General features: G+C 44.7%; 1 protein-coding gene across 5 annotated transcripts in view; it reads right to left on the bottom strand.

Moving 5' to 3' along the window:
* The window catches only part of NEO1 (neogenin 1), a 194145-nt gene that overhangs the window by 17365 nt on the left and 153794 nt on the right, over window positions 1–22986 (bottom strand). For 3 of the 5 annotated variants that reach the window (XM_034065997.1, XM_034065994.1, XM_034065996.1), the window contains exons 13-20: window positions 22285–22429; window positions 21377–21487; window positions 17002–17196; window positions 16131–16226; window positions 14847–15070; window positions 11889–12027; window positions 5051–5158; window positions 1904–2098 (exon numbers count right to left, since the gene is read on the bottom strand). In XM_034065997.1, the coding sequence (XP_033921888.1) occupies window positions 1904–2098; window positions 5051–5158; window positions 11889–12027; window positions 14847–15070; window positions 16131–16226; window positions 17002–17196; window positions 21377–21487; window positions 22285–22429 (1213 nt within the window). The remainder of the gene's footprint in view (window positions 1–1903; window positions 2099–5050; window positions 5159–11888; window positions 12028–14846; window positions 15071–16130; window positions 16227–17001; window positions 17197–21376; window positions 21488–22284; window positions 22430–22986) is intronic. The other 2 variants (XM_034065995.1, XM_034065998.1) reach the window with 1 other exon arrangement.

Below are 22986 nucleotides of genomic sequence, written 5' to 3'. Positions count from 1 at the left end.
AATATGTTACCTGAGGATGGTAATAACGGATGACAAGCTTTAGTTATCTGCTGAAATAAGGTTAGAATAGCACAGAATGGAAACAGCAGCTTCTACATAAAACCTTTTTATTTTCTATTCCCTTCCTCTTGCAGCTGAGCACTGATGATGACAACCCCCAAAACATGCCTGAGTCTCAGCTTGCAGCTCTGTTACACAAGGCTGGATAAGAATTTACCCCATTCTGCCCAGTATCAGCATCACTTGGCACACAGAAGGTGAAAGCATATTTAATAAATTACTTCTAAGTAACAAGTTGAAAAGCAAGTGAAAAAAGGTCATGCTCAACCCCTTTAGGATATATTTAATTGTGTGCCTGAGTGCCTGCCAATGTCCTCTTAAACTTGTCCCTTTAGACTAATTCTTTCCCTTTTTATTGGGCTTGTAGGTTATTTGGAAGAAAGCAGCAATAGCCCTGGGAAACCCACCTTATAATTCAATGTCATCAAGTCAAAGCTGCCATTTTTCAAGCCATGGTTTTAAAACCTGAGGCTTTTAGTGGCTAATGCTGGGCTCTTCAGGAGTGCCTGGAGTCTGAATGAGCTGACAAGCAGAATCTCTTTTGCAAAAAACCTTTCTAGAGCAGGCATATTGCCTTTGTCATGAGCAGAATTAGAGTTGAAGAGCTCACAAGACCGCACTTGTGCTAATGAGGTGACTGATCTTCCACCTCAACATACTGAGATCTTGCCTCAGTGGTCAGAGGGCTGTCTGGAGTTTCACTTCATCCAAATGCCCTTTGACAGAATGATTCAGCTCTGGCACAGACTTGTCCCTTCATGTGACATCTGACTGCAGGGATCACTTTATATCGCTACCACCCCAGCCACAAACAGGACTTCCAGCTCTTCCATTATTGAAAGCACAACAGGAACTTGCTCATTTACAGTTAGAGCAGCAGACAGTTGTTTCATTTACAAGAAGCAACAACAGCACACGGACAGGGAGAACAAAACGTGTGAAGGCTGGAATAAAAAAGAAAGTGCAGCTGTTCATTTACCTTGGTCATTAGGCATTTTATCTGAGGATTCAGCTAGTGGGTCAAGCACAGGGAAGGAAAAAACAAGAGAAAGATCACAAGGCTTGAAGGAGTGAGAGACAGAAATCAAAGTGTCACATTGCCCAAGCAGACCAGCTGGAGCTCCCATTTCTAACCACCAGTGCTCACCTGGTAAAGGTACACTTCCAGAAATCTCCTCCTAACTTTTTATATTTCTCCTCTCTTGGAGTACTTTTTCCCAAGCAATGTGCATTTGTTCCACTTCATTAGCTCTTGATTTAAGAGCTGCTCTATCTCATTATTCCCGCTGTGACATCCAAGTCACCAGCACACAGCTGCACCGCTGGCTCCAACTGGAGAGCCTGTGGCTTTGTACTGCTGCAGTGTGACACACAAGACCCCCAACCTTAAAACATCTAAAAACTGCTGTCCTAAAAAACACCTTCAGGACACTATAACTAGGTGACCTAAGAGCCCACCAGTAATTGAGAAAAACCACAATGAATCAAGCAGCTGAGCAACACTTGCTTATCTATTAACTACATGCAAATAGAAAATTCCATTTAAATCAAATTCCATTTGCTCTTCCTGACTCTTCCAAATTAAATAGGCTACCCGAAGAAGTGGTGAATGTTCCATCCCTGGCAGTGTTCAAGGCCAGGCTGAACAGAGTCTTGGGCTGCATGGGCTAGTGTGAGGTGTCCCTGCCCATGGCAGGGGTTGGAACTGGATGAGCTTTAAGGTCCTTTCCAACCCAAACCATTCTGGGATTCTATGAAATACAAAATTCACACTACCCTGACCTTATAGGAGTTGCAATCAGGAAAAGTGGAGGCAGATCCCGAGACCTCCGTGGTGATTTACCTTTGGGGGTCCTGAACTGAACGGCCTCAGACATTGGCCCCATGCCCTTGGAGTTGCGGGCCTGAATTTTGAAGTAATAAGGTGTGTCGAGGGTCAGCTCCTGTATCTGATGGGTCAGTCTGTTTCCCACGACTGGTTCAATAACCCAATCGTGTATTTCAGCGTTCACATCCGTACTGTAGTAAATGATGTATCCTATTGAAAGGAAAAAGCAGAAGGATTTTACACGTGAGAGAACAGGACAGTGGTAAGATCTCGCAGAACATATTCTATTGACTTCTCGTTATACACAGCTAAATGATGATGGGATTTCTCTTACTTTTTCAGACACTAAGAATGCATTCAAGTCTTAGCCAGCCAGTCCAGCTTAAGTTTTAAATTGTTCACAAGTCTGTGTTAAGAGGTAAAAAGCCATTGAAAAGTCAAAATTACTTCTGACCCCTGTTCACTGAATGTGGAGAAATTCTTAATTTCCATCTCTTTGCCTGTTCATAGGCCAAATAAAGTAAAATAACAAAGCTGTTATTAAAGCATCCTCTAAGTATTAACATTTATAAAACCAGTTAACGTTAAAACAACAAAAGATCCTCATGCACAGCTAAAGAGCATGTGTTCAATGGTTTATAATGGTTTTATTTTTCAGGGTCTAAATGAAGGTGACGATGATCAGAAGGGAACTGAAGTTATGTGCATGTCACAGGCATGGAAAAGGTATGAGAAGTTCTGTTACTGAATAAGCCGCAATTACAAACTGCTGTGAAATAAAAGCTTTATGACTTTTCTAATGCAGGAAACACAGAGCCCCAGCATAAAATAAACACTTGCACCATGACAGGCTGGGTCTCCAGCTGCTTCCTGGTCCCACAGTGCCAGGTTAGGGTTATAGTAAGGAGAAGGCTTAATGTTTGCTACTTGTCCAAGTCAGAAAGCAACATACCTGTAACTTGGCCAAGAAGGGGCAACATTATATATATACACACAGAGAGATACCTAATATATACAGTGACAGCTAAAAGCATTATCTATAGTATAGTGGCACAAGAATACCAACTTAAATCATGACTGTATAATTTATCAGCAAATATAACACTGCACAAGCATCTGGAACCCAGATTAGCACAGTTCAGCATTTCACATCCATTCCATACACATCAAAAGGAGATCAGAGCTGAAAAAAGACAAGTATTCCACAGAGATGCTCTCCAGGGCAGAGAACCTCATCATCACTTTGTTTTTATGGTGGTGTTTAGTGGACAGAAAAGACTAAGCTGAGTTAACAGGACTAAGCTGACTGCAGCCCAGAACCACCTCGATGTGCTGGGGTGCACCCCCAGAGCATGAGCTCAGGGAGGGGATTCTCTCCCTGCTGCACTATGGGGAGACCCCCCCTGCAGTCCTGATCCAGTCCTGGGGCAGCAGCACAAGAGAGATGTGGAAATGCTGCAGTGAGGCCAGGGGAGGCCACAGAGATGCTGCGAGGGCTGGAGCAGCTCTGCTCTGGAGCCAGGCTGAGAGAGCTGGGCTGGGGCAGCCTGGACAAGAGAAAGCTCCTGAAGGGGAGACCTGAGAGCAGGTCCAGTGCCTAAAGGGGCTGCAAGAAACCTGGAGAGGGGCTTGGGACAATGGCCTGGAGGGACAGGTCAAGGGGAATGGCTTTAACCTGCCAGAACAGGGGAGACTGAGATGAGCTCTTAGGCAGAAGCTCTTCCCTGTGAGGGTGCTGAGATGCTGGCCCAGGGTGCCCAGAGAAGCTGTGGCTGCCCCATCCCTGGCAATGTTCAAGGCCAGGTTGGACACAGGGGCTTGGAGCAATCTGCTCTAGTGGAAAGGGTCCCTGCCTGCCCACGAAAAAGAGGTGTTGGAACTGGATGATCCTGAGGTCCCTTCCAACCCAAACTGTTGTATGATTCTATGAGGAGCTGCCTCTCTCACTGCAGAGACTCTTTCCACCAGAGGGCACCCAGCCCACACATCCCTGCCAAATGCCTTGTTCCTGGTAAACCAAATCTCCTGTTTGGGTGACTCAAACTTACCACAGAATGATTCGCTCTAATTTCTAGCTGGTAACTGCTACTTATGCAAAACCTAATAAATCCTCTCTGAATAAATGTGAGGTCCTCTTTCACAGAATATAAATTGCAAGGAGATGTTTTACCTGGAAAGTCGAGTATGTGTCCTGCTTTCTTTGTACATACGATGACAGGCTTATCTTTTCAGGAACATACACAATATGCCTATTGTTTCCCACCCCTACTGACCACTAGCAGCCAAGTCCTTTAACCTGCAGTTATGGTAAAGACTCTTCTTCCTCCAGTCAAACCTTCTTTCCTATATAGAGGAAGAACATCTTGCTGATAATAACACAGAATTGGCTTTGTAACCAAGGGTTAAGTCTCCAGTGTTCTGCCTTTTCAGAGAGATCTAACTAGCTTTAGTGTCTTGTCTGGAATCTTATCAGATCTCGGGTGGTGAGAGCTTCCAAAGGTTTGATTGAGAACAAAAGCAAAACCCCACACTGCAAACTCTGCACCACTAAAAGTTGCTTTGAGTATAAAGTCTGGGGTAAAAGCAAAAAGAAAATGGAAGTTAACTATTTCAGGAAGCCTTTAGAAATGGGATTCCAGACAGAAACTACTGAAGGGAAACAGTAACATTTTCTTTAAAATTATTTCTCCTACATAGAAGTGATGTAGTTACAGAGGCAAATAACAGTTTACACCTAATTGTTTTGTCAAGGGACTAATAAACTGACTTCAAGTCTGTTCCATGCCACAAAGATGACACAAAGACAGTAAGCACTGGGATGGATTCTCCTAAAGAAAATTCTGAGGTGCCAGAGGCATTACAGATGGATTTCTGGAGGCATGCCATTAGAGGAGCACAAGCTGATGAAGACAAAGGTTATTAAGATATTTGAACTTCCAATTCTCTATCTGGTTAAACTCCAATTTCACACTGCAGTTACTTTCTATCTTAATATATTTTGACTGGGTATAAAAGTAAATGATTAATCTGAACAACTAAAGAGATTGACAAAGATAAACATCTCCTGGTTTGCTCTATGAAACATGCTCACACAGTTATGCACATTATATCCTGCTGTTAACCAGCACCTTGTGTTGACTTTATTGCTCATGCAAACTGCACCTGTGATTTTGCCGTTGGCTTCCGATGGAGGCTGCCAGTTGACAATTATTGTCCGAGGTTTTCCCTCTTTGCTCACCACAGTCACGTCTTTGGGAGGAGAAGTAGGAACTGCAACCAAGCAGACAGACTCGTGTCACTGGACAGATACAAGTAACCACAGAGACATGTATTTTCGTTTTACCATTGAAAAAGGCACATATAATAGTAAAATCTCAGAACATTCAGTCTTCAAAGAAATCCACTGCTGTGTGTAGTGGTCTTACTGATTTACTCCATTCAACCAGCAAATGCTGCCTAGTGTGCAGCATCTCCTTTCCAGGAGGAGGTACCTGCTTCTAAAGAACCAGATGATCTTCAAGGTCCCTCCAACCCAAACCACTCTATAGTTCTGCCAACAGATGCTGTGATTCACAACTGAATAAGCCCATGTCTCCAAACCCACAGCATCACTGTACAGCTCTAATAGTTGGGGTCAATGACTTCCAACTTAATTTCTTCAGACACCATAAAAATGACACAAACTTGTGAAATAAGTATGTTTCACACGCAGTATCTCCGTATTTTCAGGTTTATGGTGGGACTGAGTAATGCCAATTTGCCACTTAAACCTGAACAAGCAAAGGAAGCGCACCCAAGATTTAGAATCATAATCCATAGCTGCTGATGGACTTTAGCAAAGAATTTGGTGCAATTTGCAAGGAAATCTGCAGCACCAGCTGAAATCCAGAAATATCTGTGGATCACAACTGTCCAGCCTTCTTCCTTGGCTTGCCAGAGAGCAAGACTGGGAAAAAGAAAGAAGGAGAACGTGCTTCCTTCTCCCATCAGCCTCCTCCTGCCTCACACTGAAGAAATGGCACGGGTTGCTGCAGTGCAAGCCTAAAATGCGAGTCCTTGCTTGCTGTGAACTGAAATTTCCAGCTGGGGCTCAGATTAATGCTTCTGGCTGCACAGAGCCAATGTCTCCAAAGGTGCATTTAACGAGGCCAGGCTCTGCAAAGTCACATCGTGAAAAACAGGAGACTTCTAATTAGGTAACTTCTAGCAAAGTAAATCCTCTGTGGATATTTAATACTGTAATGGTAACACGTAGTGCTTCCAGGGCTTTCTGCATTTCAAGAGCTTTATGGATATTACCTATTAGAAATTAATCTGTACATCCTCTGAGATGGCTACCTACTAACCCTGTGCACAGTAACAGTGGGAATCCAGGGGTAGCAAAAGCTCAACAGTTACTGTATCTATTATCCTAGACTCCTACAAACACACTCAACAAACATATGGATGTAAAGCACAAGTCAAGTCAACTTGACACTAAAACAAACCCCAAGACTAGCCCACAGGAGATTTCTAACACACAGATCAGCACTGAACCCAGTATCCTGGGCTTTCCTTCAGCAGGAGCTGAGGAGCAAGTCCTACACAACGCTGCTACTCAGGGGTATCCAAAACATGAGTCACACACTGTGGAATTTGGTGAGTGATATAAGTCACAAGATCTGTTATGAGAAAAGATATTTATCCTTTTGGGGTTATTTGTTTCTTGGCTTCCAAGCTGTTAGGTCACATTTGCAAGTATCCTTTACAACCACCCTGCATTTACTTTCTGTTCAGATGAAGTGAGATCTCCTCTATCTCAGCCTCCCTCTGATGCTTTCTGAGTTTCAAATGTTGCTTCAAGAACTTCATTTCTGCAACTTTTTTCATCCCCCATGTAGTTATGGATGAGAATTGTATGTGTGTCACCACAAACACCAAATAAAGTGGTTTTTACCTGGGATGGGCACAGTAATTGGAACAGGAAAAGACCTGCCTCCACATCATGGACCTCTCACCAAGAACTAAGACAATGCTTTCAAAAGCAACTGAAGCCCACTAAGGTTTTATGGGGCTTCAGAATAAGTTAGATTTCCAACTCTAACCTGGTCTTGCTTTTTCTTATGCCTTGTTAGAGAGTATTTGGATCATCTCAACTAATTCTTTGAGTGCCTGATTTCTTTTTGCTGTAATTTTGTGTAAGAACTACAGGCTAAGTGGGATGGGCTCTTTTTGAATCCTTACAGTTCATACCAAGAGAAATCTAAGCATAACAAGCAGTCAATTTAATTGCACAAAGATCATTTAACACTGCAGGATAAAAAGAGCTAATGAGGGACAGGTCAGGGGACACAGGTCCTGCACCTCCTGGGTACTTAGTGGACACAAGTTCATCCTGGCATCTACAAAACCCTTTCTGCTCTGTACTCTGAGCTTCCAGCATTTCTGTGGCACTGAGGACTGCACTGGCAATGCCTGCCAAGGCACAAGAATTTAGGGCTGATTCGGATGCCTTAACTTCTGCTGGGATTTCTTTTACCTCACTTGCCTCATGCACTTCCTCTGTAACTCTATCAGCACAATGACAGCAAGTTTTAATTATGGTTTGCTGAGTCCTGCAGGGGGCTGATGAGGAAATGCACTTGCATCAGAAACAGTCAGCTGGTGCACTGGTACAGAAGATCTCTACTGGTGCCACCAGGAAAAAGCGGCGGGTTGTAGTAGTAGGGAACTCTGCCTTGAAAGGGACAGAAGCGCTCATCTGTCGGCCTGTCCTGATCACAAAGGAGGTGTGTTGCCTACCTGGGGCACGGATCAGGGATGTTGTGGAGAGGCTGCCTGCTCTAGTAAGTCCCATGGACTATTACCCGCTTCTAGTGATACATGTGGGTGCTAAGGATACAGATAGTAGCAGCCTGAGGAGTATAAAGAAGGACTACAGAGCTCTGGGAGAGGTGGTCAGGGGTTCTGGAGCTCAGACAGTCTTTTCAACAATTCTCCAAGACACAGGGGAGGACCTTCCAAAGGCAAAGAGGATTGGACAGGTTAATAAACGGTTAAAAGGGTGGTGTCATAGTCAAGGGTTTGGGTGTCTTGGACATGGGGCCCACATTTGTAGGCCAGGCCTACTGGGGGCTGGTGGAACTGCTCTGATAAAGGGAAGAGTGGCTTTGCTGGGAGGCTTGCCAGACTTGTCAAGGATGCTTTAAACTAGTTGTGTTGGGGGAGGGGAGCATCATTCCATCCCAACACACCCAGTCAGTTGCCAGCACCTATAATAAATACTCTGAGCAATGTAGTGATATTCTAGCCGCTCCAGCCACTGAGCTGGCTTCATTTGGAGCTCGGATCAGATGCCTCTATACAAATGCCCGTAGCATGGGGAATAAACAAGAGGAATTAGAGATGCGGGCACATCTACGGGGCTATGATATAATAGGCATCACCGAAACATGGTGGGATGGCTCCTTTGACTGGAGTGTTGGAATGGAAGGTTACAGGCTCTTTAGAAAAGACAGGCCCAGTAGGAGGGGAGGGGGAGTTGCCCTTTATGTTAGGGATAGGCTAGAGAGTATGGAACTCTGTCTGGGGACAGGTGATCAGTTAACAGAAAGTTTGTGGGTCAGGGTTAAGGGGAAATCAGTGATGGGACACATTACTGTGGGGATATGTTACAGACCTCCTGATCAAGAGGAACCTGTGGATGAAGAACTCTACAGACAAATAGGAAAAGCCTCACGCTCACAGGCCCTTGTTCTCATGGGGGACTTCAACCACCCTGATACCTGCTGGAGTGACGGTACGGCCTGGCACAAGCAATCCAGGAGGTTTCTCGATTGTGTGGAAGACAACTTCCTTCTGCAAGCAATAAAGGATCCGACGAGGAGAGGTGCCCTGCTTGACCTCGTGCTCACCAACAGGGAAGGGCTCGTTGGAAATGTGACTCTCGAGGGAAGTCTTGGATGCAGTGATCATGAGATGGTCGAATTCGAGGTCCCCAAGACAGTGAGAAGAGCGTGCAGTAAGCTCACTGCCCTGGACTTCAGGAGAGCAGACTTTGGGCTCTTCAGGAACCTGCTTAGCAAGGTTCCATGGGATATAACCCTAGAGGGCAAGGGGGCCCAAGACTCTTGGTTAACATTCAAGGATCACCTGCTACAAGCTCAGGAGTGTTGCAACCCGACTAGAAGGAAGTGCAGCAGGAGGGCCAGGAGACCTCCTTGGATGGATAAGGAGCTGCTGAGGAAAATTCACAAGAAAAAAGAGGCTTATAAAAGGTGGAAGCAAGGACAGGTGGCCTGGGATGAATACAGGGATGTTGTCAGGGTAGTTAGGGACCAAGTTAGGAAAGCTAAAGCCCAATTGGAGCTAAACTTGGCAAAGGATGTTAAAGATAACAGGAAGGGATTTTATAGGTATGTAGCGGCTGAAAAACAGACTAAGGACAATGTAGGCCCCCTCCGGAAACTTCTGGGAGAACTGGCTACACAGGACTTGGAGAAGGCTGAGGTTCTGAATGGCTTCTTTGCCTCGGTCTTCACTGGCAAAGGCTCTGACCACACCACCCAAGTCTTGGAAGGCGGACGCAGGGACTGTGAAAACCTAGACCTTGGGCCCACTGTACGAAAGAATCTGGTTCGAGACCATCTTAAGAACCTGAATGTACACAAGTCCGTGGGCCCTGATGAAATCCATCCGTGGGACCTGAAGGAGCTGGCGAATGAAGTTGCAAAGCCACTGGCCATCATATTTGAAAAATCATGGCAGTCAGGTGAAGTTCCTGATGACTGGAAAAAGGGAAATATAACCCCATTTTCAAGAAGGGGAAAATGGATGACCCAGGGAATTACAGACCAGTCAGTCTCACCTCTGTGCCTGGCAAAATTTGGGAGCAGACTCTCTTGGAAGGCATGCTAGGGCACATGAAAAACAACAAGGTGCTTGGTGACAGCCAGCATGGCTTCACTAGGGGAAAATCCTGCCTGACCAATTTGGTGGCCTTCTATGACGGGGCTACAAAAGTGATGGATAGGGGTGGAGCAGTTGACATCATCTACCTGGACTTGTGCAAAGCATTCGACACTGTCCCACATGACATCCTTGTCTCTAAATTGGAGTGTCATCAATTTGATAGGTGGACCACTCAGTGGATAAAGAACTGGCTGGATGGTCGCACTCAAAGAGTTGTGGTCAACGGTTCAATGTCTGGCTGGAGATGAGTAACGAGTGGTGTCCCTCAGGGATCGGTGTTGGGACCGGTCTTGTTCAATATCTTTGTCGCTGACATGGACAATGGAATTGAGTGTGCCCTCGGCAAGTTTGCCAATGACACCAAGCTGTGTGGTTCTGTTGATACGCTAGAGGGAAGGAATGCCATTCAGAGGGACCTTGACACACTTGTGAGGTGGGCTGATGCCAACCTCATGAAGTTTAACCATGACAAGTTCAAGGTCCTACACCTGGGTCAGAGCAATCCCAGGCACAGCTACAGGTTGGGCAAAAAGGAAATTCATGGTAGTCCTGTGGAGAAGGACTTGGGGGGTGTTGGTCAATGAGAAAATGAACATGAGCCAGCAGTGCACTCACAGCCCAGAAAGCAACCGTATCCTGGGCTGCATCAAAAGGAGCGTGACCAGCAGGTCAAAGGAGGTGATCCTGCCCCTCTACTCTGCTCTCGTGAGACCTCACTTGGAGTATTGTGTGGAGTTCTGGTGTCCTCAACATAAAAAGGACATGGAACTGTTAGAACAAGTCCAGAGGAGGCCATGAGGATGATCAGGGGACTGGAGCACCTCCCATATGAAGACAGGCTGAGAAAGTTGGGGCTGTTCAGCCTGGAGAAGAGAAGCTGTGTGGAGACCTCATAGCAGCCTTCCAGTGTCTGAAGGGGGCCTACAGGGATGCTGGGGAGGGACTATTCATTAGGGACTGTAGTGACAGGGCAAGGGGTAATGGGTTGAAACTTAAACAGCAGAGGTTTAGACCTGATATAAGGAAGAAATTCTTTCCTGTTAGGGTGATGAGGTACTGGAATGGGTTGCCCAGGGAGGTAGTGAATGCTCCATCCCTGGCAGTGTTCAAGACCAGGTTGGATGAAGCCTTGGGTGATATGGTTTAGTGTGAGGTGTCCCTGCCCATGGGAGGGGGGTTGGAACTAGATAATCTTGAGGTCCTTTCCAATCCTAACTATTCTATGGTTCTATGATTGTGTGCAGTTGTGGTGTCCTCAAGATAAAAAGGACATGGAACTGTTGGAACAAGTCCAGAGGAGGCCACGAGGACAATCAGGAGCTGGAACACCTCCTGTATGGAGACAGGCTGAGAAAGTTGGGGCTGTTCAGCCTGGAGAAGAGAAGGCTGCGTGGAGCCTTCTCAGAGCAGCCTTCCAGTATCTGATGCAGGGCAAGGACTCTTCATTAGGGACTGTAGTGATAGGACAAGGGGTAATGGGTTAAAACTTAAACAGGGGAAGTTTAGATTGGATATAAGGAAGAAATTCTTTACTGTGAGGGTGGTGAGGCGCTGGAATGCGTTGTCCAGGGAGGTTGTGAATGCTCCATCCCTGGCAGTGTTCAAGGCCAGGTTGGACAGAGCCTTGGGTGATACAGTCTAGTGTGAGGTGTCCCTGCCCATGGCAGGGGGGTTGGAACTAGATAACCCAAAGGTCCTTTCCAACCCTAACTGTTCTATGATTCTATGTATTTTCTTTGTATTTGTATTAACATGCTCTGAGATGCTCCAAGCATACACTTCCTTCAATCCTGCCCATGAACTGTGGTACATTATTCATTACTTCTCCATAATTTGCTGTAAATTCTTTTCATGCAATCATCCCTTTGAAATCTGAAGTGTGTTGTTGTTGATTTTAATCAGAGTTTCTAAGCTACAAAGACAAGAACCTCCCAGCAAGTATTCATCAGCATAATCATTTTAAATACATGCTTTCCCTCTCCCAGAATTGTGGCATACTCCATTCATCTCACTGGGAATGCTGGCCCTTCCAGAGAGAGAGGAGGAGTACCTAGTTCAAAAGTTGTTCCATGCGCCGTCATACTCCAAGTACTTGATCTTCGCCCTTTAGTCACCATCACGGAGAATTCATACAAGGTGTTTGGTTTTAACCCAGTCACTAAATAGCTCAAAGTGGTGGCATTGGCAGTCTGAAAGGAAAACAGAATCAGTAACTTCTGAAACCATTTGTCGCCGGCTCCCAAACGCCCTTGTCTTAGGTAAGTGCTTAAAGCATTTTCATAACCACAGTCATTAATTCTGCAATGGTTTTGCTCTGTCATGAAAATTCATTCATCAAGAATTAAAGTGCAGTTGTTTCATCCTCAGCTAGAAATGCTTTCTGCAATCAGCGAGAGCATTTAACAGCAGTCAATTAGAAATTAAAGGGGAAAAAAAAGGCAATACGAGGTCTTGGGCACACTTGTTCTGCAGCAGGGTAAATCACTGTGATCTGGGGGGGGGTCATTTACAGCAGATCTGGCAAGGGAAAGCACTGAAGCCCAGCTAACAGCAACAGTCCTGCTTGAAATGTCCATCTGCCTCCCACATTCCTGTTACAACTTTCAGTCAGTTTTAAACATATGTGGAAAACAAAGGTACAACCCCACCTGAAGGTACAAGGAAGGACAAGCTCCAAGGAGAAATCCTCTCTACGTAACATTTTAAAACCATACATCGTAAGATTTTTTAGGAAATATTAAAGGTCTTTTCCAACCTAGTAGATTCTGTGAATCCTACACCTTGCATTAGGAGCCAATGCACCCCTGATGAACAGCACATCAGTTCCTCCCCTCCACAATCCCTAGGGAAATGCCTAACCACACTTACGCGCTCGGTTCTGTTTGTACCACTTGTCTGCTCATAGCTGCAGTCAGAGGTGGCAGTTGAAGTCCCTTCTACAGGCTCAAGTTGTGGTTTTAATCTACACTTTTGAAACTTGGTGGTTTTCACTGCATATCACATTGAATGTCAATGACACATGAAAGGCTAAACTGGAGCAGGAGACTTTTCTGCTTTCTTTGTTTTTTAACCCCACTGTTTTTAAGATCACAACTGTCCCATGGCACTGAGCGCTGCTCACCTACTAAAGAATAAACTTCCTAAATATTATCTTGTAAAGTTTATTTTCCTTTTATACAGTCCTAAAGATTTAAGATTTAATAGTTCAGCTGACTCTGGAGTGCACAGCGATACATCTTGGGTAGCCTGTGAGTAGGACAACCCTGCTCCACCAACAAAGACACCTGACACTGTTCAAAGCACAGCAGAGTTTATTAGCTTCAGGAACCAAATCACGTCTGTTCCTGGGTTTATATGCTCTAGATTGACACTACTCCTACACAAATTTAAGGAAAAAGGCTCTGTAAAAGTAGAACCTCTTGTGAAGTTATTACTCTTCTTCAGTGAGAGTCTGCAACAGTGTAGAAGTGGGGAGTAAATACAGAAAACACAAATGAGCTATACCAGTATCCCACTTACTGACAAGAGGGATGGAGGAAACAAATATGTTGAGCTGATGTAGCACTGGATACCAGAGAACTGACACCAGCATACAACTCCTGAGTGCAAGGTGGTGGAACAGAGGAGCTCCGATGCAACGGGCCAACAGCCCCCAAACGTGCAAGAAATAACCATGCTGCAAGAGCTGGCTGTGACAGTGTCATAGAGCTCACACTTCATGAAGTTACCCAAGACCTGATTGAAATGCAACTGCTGATAGAGCAATGCTGCTGAAAAGGTTTTGCCTTTCTTACAAGTAACCAGTGTTGTCCCCCAGAGTAGTACAGGATCAGTGCAGTACTTCATTTACCACAGGGTGGGGTTTCCTAGCATTTAACTAATGAAACTGTAGCATTGTATAAATCACTCCTGAGACATCCGCTGCACAGGACACAGGAACAAGGGCTCAAATAACTTGCCTTTAGAGGGAGAACACAGATATACACAGCTTTTCATTTCAATTAAAAACCCCCAGTTTGTACCAAGATTGCTCTGTGAGAGCATAAAGGGAGCTCCACTCGCTGGAGGTTTTAACAACCATTTCCTTTGAGTCTCATTTCTAATGTGAAATCTGAAGTCAGCAGTTTTGAGGCCTCCTGAGAACTCTGAAACCTAAAAAACGATGCAACCAACAGACTGAAGAAAATCCAAAGCCATAAAGTGAGCCCCAAATCTGCTCTTCAAATCAAAACACCAGATGAAAATCAAGAGAGACAGGGCCCTCATGAAGTTACTGTTCCAGATGTCGTACCCATGCAGTTCCCAAAGGGAAGGTTCACTGTCAACTCTGTACAAACAGGAAAGGTTGCAAAAGGAAAAGTAAAGTCTGGCCCCTGGAATTCAGACCTGTTACCTAGAGAGAAGCCACTGGTAACATGCGCCTTACTAATGTGTTACTGGCTCCTCCAAAGGTAAGTCCCCATCTGTGGATGTGATCACGAGTGGGTGAAGCAGAAAGTATAAAACTGCCACTGACTCCATGGTTCCACAGCAGAAAGTAACCCTGGAAATGTTCACCTCTGCTCCCCATGGTGGCCCTTTCACTCACACCAACAGCCCGCACATGCAAAAGCGAACACAAGACCAACTCCTTCCACTAAGTCTAGATGAATCTTTGAAGCAATGATTTAACTGAGCAGAACTGCTGTGAAGCAGAGAAGCTGTGGCTGCCCCATCCCTGGCAGTGTTCAAGGCCAGGTTGGACACAGGGGCTTGGAGCAAGCTGCTCCAGTGGAAGTGTCCCTGCCCATGGCAGGGGAAATGGATGAACTTTAAGGTCCCTTCAGCACAAACCAGTCTGGGCTTCTATGAACTTGGTTCAGACATCTCAAATAAAACCAAGCTCATCTCTACACTGCTTCCTCAGCCCTTGTCTTTCTTTAGTCTCTGCTTCACTTAACCCTGTCTCAAACATGAAACTACTTGTTACTGACAGAAGGCAGTGTTAGTGCTGGTGAAGCTCCAATACCTTGTACTTGGTATTAGCAGGAATATTGGTTTTCCAGCGCACTGTGTAGTAGCGAGCATCTGTGATCTTCTGGTTCTTCGGCAGAGAGTTGTCTGCCCAAGTGATCCGTATGGTGTCATGACTCAGGATGGAAGCCTGAACTCCCACTGGTGGCATCATGGGAGACGGATCTGGCACTGGAGTGTATGGAGCATTAATAACAAACAAATCAACCTCGGAAGTGTCTAGGGAATTGATGGGTAAAAAGTAGTGTATTATAATTAAAAAGGGAGAAGGTGGCATTTTAACGTAAAACAAAAACAAAAAGGGGAAATGCAGGGTTGTGCAATGAAATGAAAGGTGAGAAATGGAGAAAAAGAGAGAAAAGCCAGAGTTAATAGGTGACATAAGACAGGCTAATAAAATTACTCTTGCATTGTTTTCCCTTCTTAAGACAGTCAGACAACATATTATATGTTAAGATATATACACACCTAATATATTAGTGTTCAATGCATTCAACCATGGCCTAAGAACCCCCAACATGCAGTAATTTGAACTGTATTGGACTGAATGTCCACTGATCCCTCCCCTTCAGAAAACCCTGAGGAAGAAGAGCTGAACTCTAGATGGGTAATTGCCGCTTCCTAAAAATTCAGGGGAACTCCCAGCACCTTTTCAAGACTCCTGATGGTGCTCAAGTTCCAGGTGTCACACAGACCTGCACTGACTGCAGAAACTGCAAATCTTCATAACCAATACGGATTCCAGGTCCACACAGTGACTGTAACACTGAGAGTCTAACAGGGAGCAAGCACACTGAGCTACAGCAGCGTACTAGCTCGCTTGCAAACTGATTTCTCTGCTTAAAATCTTTTATCAATGTATTACAAGATAAGAAACACATATGCCAGGAATTTGCTTAGCGTAAGTGACAGGAGACTGAGACTGAGGAAGAAAATGCAGGCACCATATTCAAAACCCCAGTGTAAAGGACCCTCAAAAATCTGTACTTGTCCATAAAACACAAAACAACTGCACCCACAGGATCTGTGCTGAGGTAATGGTGGGCAGGCACTGGCACAGGCTGCACAGAGAGCCAGGCTGGCATTAGCACTTGAAAGGTAAGTGTTGTAATTTACAATGACACCAGTTTGAGGTGGCTCAATGAATGGAGGATGTGTGAATGCAACCACCACAACAGCAAGGCCACTTGGTTACACAGCAGCACCACAAGCTCAGCCTCGTGCAGTTCATGGAGGATTTTGGCTGTGCAAGACACTGAGAGCAGCCCCTTGCCCTTACCTGAGTGAGGCCTGGTCACCGCGCTCTCGTAGAGAGGGATCCCTTCCCCAACGTTGTTAAATGCTTTCAGAGTTATGACATAGTGGGAGCTTGGGTCTAAAGGGAAAGAACAAACATCTTAAGTCAAGCTCACAGCGAATCCTGTTTTTCCCTTCTCTTTGGTCAGTATTTTATAACAGAAATAGATGAAATCCTTAGGCTGAATTTCCACACAGACCTTCTGTTAGTGCTCCATAGTTCTACAGCACAAGTCTGCAGTCTAAGCAAACTTTCCTCAGGTACAGCCAAAACAACAGTGAGGAAAACCATCTTTAAATGACTGGTTTAAGTTGCTCTACTATAAAATTACTCAAAGCTCCTCTTTCATGGAACTTCCCATAGTTTACGACACTAATATTTATTTTGCTTTCAGGATATTTTACCTAACACAGAGAATTCTTTGGAGGACTGAATCTCCAGTTTTCCTTTCAAATAGATGCCACTGTATTTTGGTGACATTTGAGGGTTTTTTTCTGCCTGAGGCCACCTGTTCTGCAGCTCCAGAAGGAGAACCAGGGAATGCTGCTCAGCGTGGAAGCGTTTTAATAAGTGTTGAAGGGAAAGCATCACATCAAAATGCACTGTGCTTCGAACTCAGTGGATGTAGGGTTCTGGGGTGGGGGGGATATTCCTCTGCCTCTTTATCATCAGAAAATAGAGTTTATTTGAAATTTATCAACAGTGTGACATTCACTGCAATAGTTCAATAAGGAAAAAAAGATCATCTTGAGAACACACATGTAGCATTAATTATTTATATCTCCATAATTAGAGAGCTGTGACAGAAGTAAGAGATAAAACTCGGGCACGAGTGTTGATTCTGTCAGCATACCTAGGTTTTCGATAGTGTAGTATCGCTGTTTGTAGTCCACCTTGATGGTCTGGGCGTGAGGGCTGCCGATGCCATACCCGATCGCGTAGCCTCTCACCACAATATTCTGGTTTTCAGGAGGAGTCCAGCTCACTACAATGCTGGTGACAAGTGGACGGACGTGCAGGGAGCTGGGAACTTCAGGAACACGGGTTTCTGTTAAAGAAAAATGATGGACTGAAAGGATTCCTTATAAATAAAGGTAATTACATAAAGAGCTATGAGGCAGGAAGGTCAAATGAAGCACTTTACTCTGTGCCTATATTGAAATGAGTACACTCCAAAGGGAGAGCATTGTTGTGCAAGAGAGAGCAAAGACCTCTAATAAGCAGAAGAAAATTAACACAGATTTGTAGACTAATACATTTTAATAGATCCTCTGTTTAAAAGACAGGACCGTTGCACTGAAGGAAAGCATCATATCTGCTTCAAGGCAGATGTTTTGATGTTTGTGCATGTTCTAGTTTGTCATTCTTCAAACAGCCATGAAATTTATCATGTTCTTCCCCTCCAATCTGCTTCCAGCTCCATCACATTACTTACCTGTGGGCATTACAATAATTATACTGAAAACATACTCATGATAAAAGCAACATTCTTGGGCTTCAAGAGACTATTCCAAAGCTCTAAGAACTGTCCGTAAACCACTGCTGCACATGCTACAAAGGTTTCTTCTGATTCATCCTACACTTGTCACTGTTTAAATCCTTGGGCCTCTTTAATATAATTCACAAACTATAATGCAACTGTACTACAAGCAACCCCACAGAAGCAACACAAATCCCTTCACAATCCACCAGAGTGATGGAATGGGGATCCCTAGTAGAAGAACTTCCACAACGTGGCACTGAAATCCCCAAGTATTTTTACTGGACAGTGTTTTCCCCATTGGTGAGTAGAACTTCAGAGCAATCTAAAAGCACAGCTGCACCCACTGCTGGCCAGGCCTTCATTTTATCTTCCCCCAAATTAAGTTAAGAGCTTTTGTCAGAGGCCACTGGAGCCTGCTGTATGCTGGCAGATGATAAATAATTCTGTGCAAATAGAAGCTTGGTTCCCTGCTCTAAACCAGCATCAGTTCCGAAGGCTGTGCTTCCTGCAGGGATTTCATTTTAATGAAACATGCAGCAGTTCTCTAAAAGCATTTAATAAAGCACCACAACAGGAGGATTATTTGGATCATAATATGCCACTGGCCTGCTCGCCCAGGGAGTTTACAGTCTCCAGCTGACACGGCTGATCAATTAAAGTTCACAACTAGTAACTACAGAGAAGCTACAGCACTGCAATAGGGGAGGTGACATTTTTAACCGCACACAAGTTAGTGCACTGGGGAGAAACTGTACAAGTGTTTAACACCCCTGGCATATGCGCTCCTTGGGGGACTTGCACTGACTGCAAAATGACACAGGCCCCCCTAAAACTAAACTGTAAGAGTCTGGCTCCCATTTCCATTGATGACACCATAAAGGTGAATTAGTTTCTATTTAAATTCAATGGAATAAAAAGGAGTTATGCCTCACATGTCCACTAAACCTGAGAAATTGAAGCTTGGCTGTAAACAGATTTGTATGGTACTGAAATTATCCACATGAGCTTAGTAAAGAAAGAAAAAAAGTATCACAGAATCCCAGCCTGGTTTGGGCTGGAAAGGACCTTAAAGCTCATCCAGCTCCAACCCCTGCCACGAACAGGGACACCTTCCCCTAGAGCAGTTTGCTCCAAGCCCTGTGTCCAACCTGGCCTTGAACACTGCCAGGGATGGGGCAGCCACAGCTTCTCTGGGCACCCTGGGCCAGCGCCTCAGCACCCTCACAGGAAAGAAGAGCTTCTGCCTAAGAGCTCATCTCAGCCTCCCCTGTTCTGGCAGGTTAAAGCCATTCCCTTTGGCCTGTCCCTACAGGCCCTTGTCCCAAGCCCCTTTCCAGGTTTCCTGCAGCCCCTTTAGGCACTGGAGCTGCTCTCAGGTTTCCCCTTCTCCAGGCTGCCCCAGCCCAGCTCTCTCAGCCTGGCTCCATAGGAGCATGTACACCTTCTTTCCAGCATGCACATATAGAAAGACCTCATGCATGTATACAGAATCATATGGACACCATGTTACATTGTAACATTAATTGTGAAGAATTCACTGAAAATCATATGCATAAAGAAACTGAGAATTTCTTAAGGACTGCAACATTCCCACTGGAGAAAAATGAAAATGGCAAAGCCCACACAGAATGAAAAGGTTCTTTCCTTTTTCCTCCTACTGCCCTGTTTAAATTTAGTCCTGATGCTATCCTCTGGCAAAGTACAATGAACTTTGCTTCAAAAGCAGAGCACACTTTCAGTACCGTGTGTAAGTGCTGCCTATGTACAGAGCTCTGCTGAAATTTGGGGAATGAGCGGGTTCTCAGAGCTGCAAGGCTGTGTCACAGCCAGTTAGAGGAAGACAGACACAGATGAAAGTGATTTCAACTCTGAAAAGGCACTTTAAATAACTACAAAACACAACTGTACCCTGAACACCTGGCTTCGCACTGGTCTTGATGAGGAAGTGAAGAGGTAAGCAGCAAGAGGATGAGTATTAAGTGAAGCATCAACTTTGCGCAACACAAAGACTGAAGCCTGGGCTCTCAAGAGCTTTCATCAGCTGACTGTCGAGGCAAACTTCCAACAGCACAGAGCAAACACTGGATCTCTTTCACTGTTCTGTCTTCCAGCTGCCAGCAGAACTGAATCTCAAGCCACACACATGTGAAAGACATCACTGGACCCTGCAGCTACTTTAACAAAGCCAAGAGGGAAACTGGCCTACAAAGAAGCGTAAGGTAACCTGTGTGCAAGAGCACTAATTAAATGCTTTTCTGAAATGGGAACAGTGTAACCAGAATCAGCAGCTCCATGTAGGCAGCTCCAATGAGATTCCCCTCACCCTTTTAAAAATAAACACTTTTCTTCCATTTTAATTGCTCTTAGATGCCTGGGAGATGCTCACAGACCGGAGTTCTGTATTCCACACCTGGATCTGAATTCTGCAGGAAGCAGTTTCCCACCTGCAAACTGTTCTGGTGTAGCAAATAACCAACATCTGGGCCAACTATCAAAGGTCAACAGTTCTCACACAACATTCTCTACATTTAAAAACCCTATGTAGGGAAAACAAGATGTTAACGTGGTTCTCTGCACTGGGTATGAAGAAGCAGTGGAAGAGACTTGATTTCTTATGGAAGATAATGGTCCATCCTAGTCTACTGCTACCAAAACTGGAACAATAACAAAAGTAACAACTCCTTTGGGTCAAATGTTCTCTTTAGAAAGAGTCAGAGCAAAACTAGAAGCCCAGAAACAGTATTTTAAGGAAGTGTGGTACCAATGATGGGAAGCTTGCGAAGGTCTATGGGTGCACACAGTGCTTTCCGCTCTTTCTTTGCTCCTGTGTCAAACCTGACAGAGTCTACAACCAGCCCAAGTCTGTACCCACACTGAAGCCAAAAGCACTGCACCTCATCAGTCACTACACATTGTGCCTTCCAACAGCAAATGCATTCATTAGGGACTATAGTGATAGAACAAGGGGTAAAGGGTTCAAACTTAAACAGGGTAAGTTTAGATTGGACATAAGGAAGAAATTCTTTACTGTTAGGGTGGTGAGGCACTGGAATGGGTTGCCCAGGGAAGCTGTGAATGCTCCATCCCTGGCGGTGTTCAAGGCCAGATTGGACAGAGCCTTGGGTGCTATGGTTTAGTGTGAGGTGTCCCTGCCCATGGCAGGGGGGTTGGAACTGGATGATCTTGAGTCCTTCCCAACCCAAACCATTCTACAATTCTATGATTAAATCTCCACTCCCAGCAATCTGGTGTACACTTCGATGGTTTCATCAGCCTCACTGGAGGCCTATGTAAATACATCTTCACTGTTCTACTCCCCAAGAGGAAAAGAGTCCTCCAGTTTCAGTTTCGTAACATACAAACCCCTGCATGATTAACATGATTAATTTTATTTGAGTATAAAATTTTGGCCATTATGATTGTTATAATATGAACCTTATTTTGTATTATTAATTAAATATTGAATCACTGACATCACTGACACTGTCATTCATATTCAGGAAGTGTAGAAACAGAGCTTAATTTCAAGCTATTGTATTGACTCTGCAAGAATTTTGTGTTAGAATAGAAATTAAATTCAGTTAATCATAAATAAAGCACGTCGTACAATTAGAATATAGGAAAGCCAACTGAAAACAGTTTAACTTCAACAATGACAAACTTGAAAAAGGCAATAAAACTCATGTCCTGCCCGTGAATTCTAATGGTTTTGATATCACAAATATGCGTACACTCCTGATCTTACCGTCCAGATCACTCTCAAATGTTTCTGCTGACACCCAGTCGGTCGCTGGTCCGGTACCATTGACAGTCAGGGCAGCTACTCGGAAGCTGTATTCTGTGCCTCGTTCAAGACCTTAGAGACAAAGAGTACCCAAGATAGCAAACCAGGAATTCCAACTGCCTCCCACCCCACTGGTGCCACTGGAGCATAACAGGAGGTCAAGAATGGAAATGGTACTACCCACACCGCAGCTTTGACCACAGGGTGCAAGAGCTGAACAGTGACTGTAGACACCCAGGGTTGTGACACTGCAGACTGTCCCTGGGGGCCACTGGAAAAGATTGTGAGGTAGTGTTTGCATCTGGCTTTAATTCCTGCCTATTAGTTAAAGTACAGAACCACCCACTCCATAACTAAACCCAGGTGAAGAGTATAAACTATGCAGACAGTTTGTTTCCTGTATGGAAGAATGTATAGTCAACAATGAAAGCAGCATGAAAATGCACTTAGAATTTGATATATGGAACATCTTCAACAGGCTTTGCTGCTGGAAAAAATGCACTCTAGTTACAAGCACAGATCAACTCCTGCTCTGTGAGAAAACCAATACTTCCCAAGTCACAGCTGGAGTTTCTGAGGACAAATCAAAACATCTTGTTAAAAAGTGCATATTCATTTTCTGGAGAGGCAAAATTCCTTCTCTTCGGACCAACTGTTCATTTACAGAGACTGAACAACACTGACCCAAATGTTCCTCCTGTTCTATGTACTGCTCATTGCCAGCCAGCACACACTGCCTCATAACCTCTCATTTGAAGTGTTTTCAGTTTTCCTCCAAGGTAAGAACCCTGTGTAATCACCTCAGCCTGAGCCCACTAAAGGCACCTAAACCCCCTTATGCTAACAAACACTGGCAGATGATGGCTCACCTTCAATGAGCTGATAGAGCTGGGTCCCACCAATGCTCTCTGTTACATCGCTCTTGCGGGACACCTTACGGTAGCGGATCTTGTAGCCAGTGATTTGCCCACTGTGTGTCCCTGCAGGAGGAGGCTGCCAGTGAAGCATGATGCTCTGTGGAAGGCAGAACGTCATTACAATGTCATCACCCCCCCAACACAGCCAGAGAAACTACCCTAGTGCCAAGAGTTCATGAGACGCAGGACAAAGTACTGCATTTTCATGTAGTAAAGCAGAACTTGTACGTAACAAATAAAACCCTGTGATTCAGCAGTCACCCAGGTCACATATGTGCCTACAGAAGTTCACCTCGAGGCATCTGATCCTGTTAGACCTTCTGATACAAACAGCCCCCTTGTGTTTCCCCTTCATTTCCTTCAGATTATCTTAATATAGGGTTTACTTGAGGTTCTATTACTAAGAACTTCTCTAATGGGTACAAGTTACCTGACCTGTAGTTTATGTGCATGAAGTTATTTAGTTTTAGTCATACAGGTGGTAAAGAAGATACTTGGGAAAGAGTTGTTAGAAAAGGCTTTATAAAGAATCTCCATTCATAGTCACCAAGGTCACAATGCCCAAGTGTAGAACTTTCTCTTTAAAATGCCCAGGACACTACAATGTTAAGCAACAGTGAATCAACAGGAACATGTTTGAGCCGTAGTGTTTCT

Source organism: Melopsittacus undulatus, chromosome 9, assembly GCF_012275295.1.
Source record: "Melopsittacus undulatus isolate bMelUnd1 chromosome 9, bMelUnd1.mat.Z, whole genome shotgun sequence".
NCBI classification, from domain to species: domain Eukaryota; kingdom Metazoa; phylum Chordata; class Aves; order Psittaciformes; family Psittaculidae; genus Melopsittacus; species Melopsittacus undulatus.
This window is presented reverse-complemented; position numbering and strand designations above follow the sequence as displayed.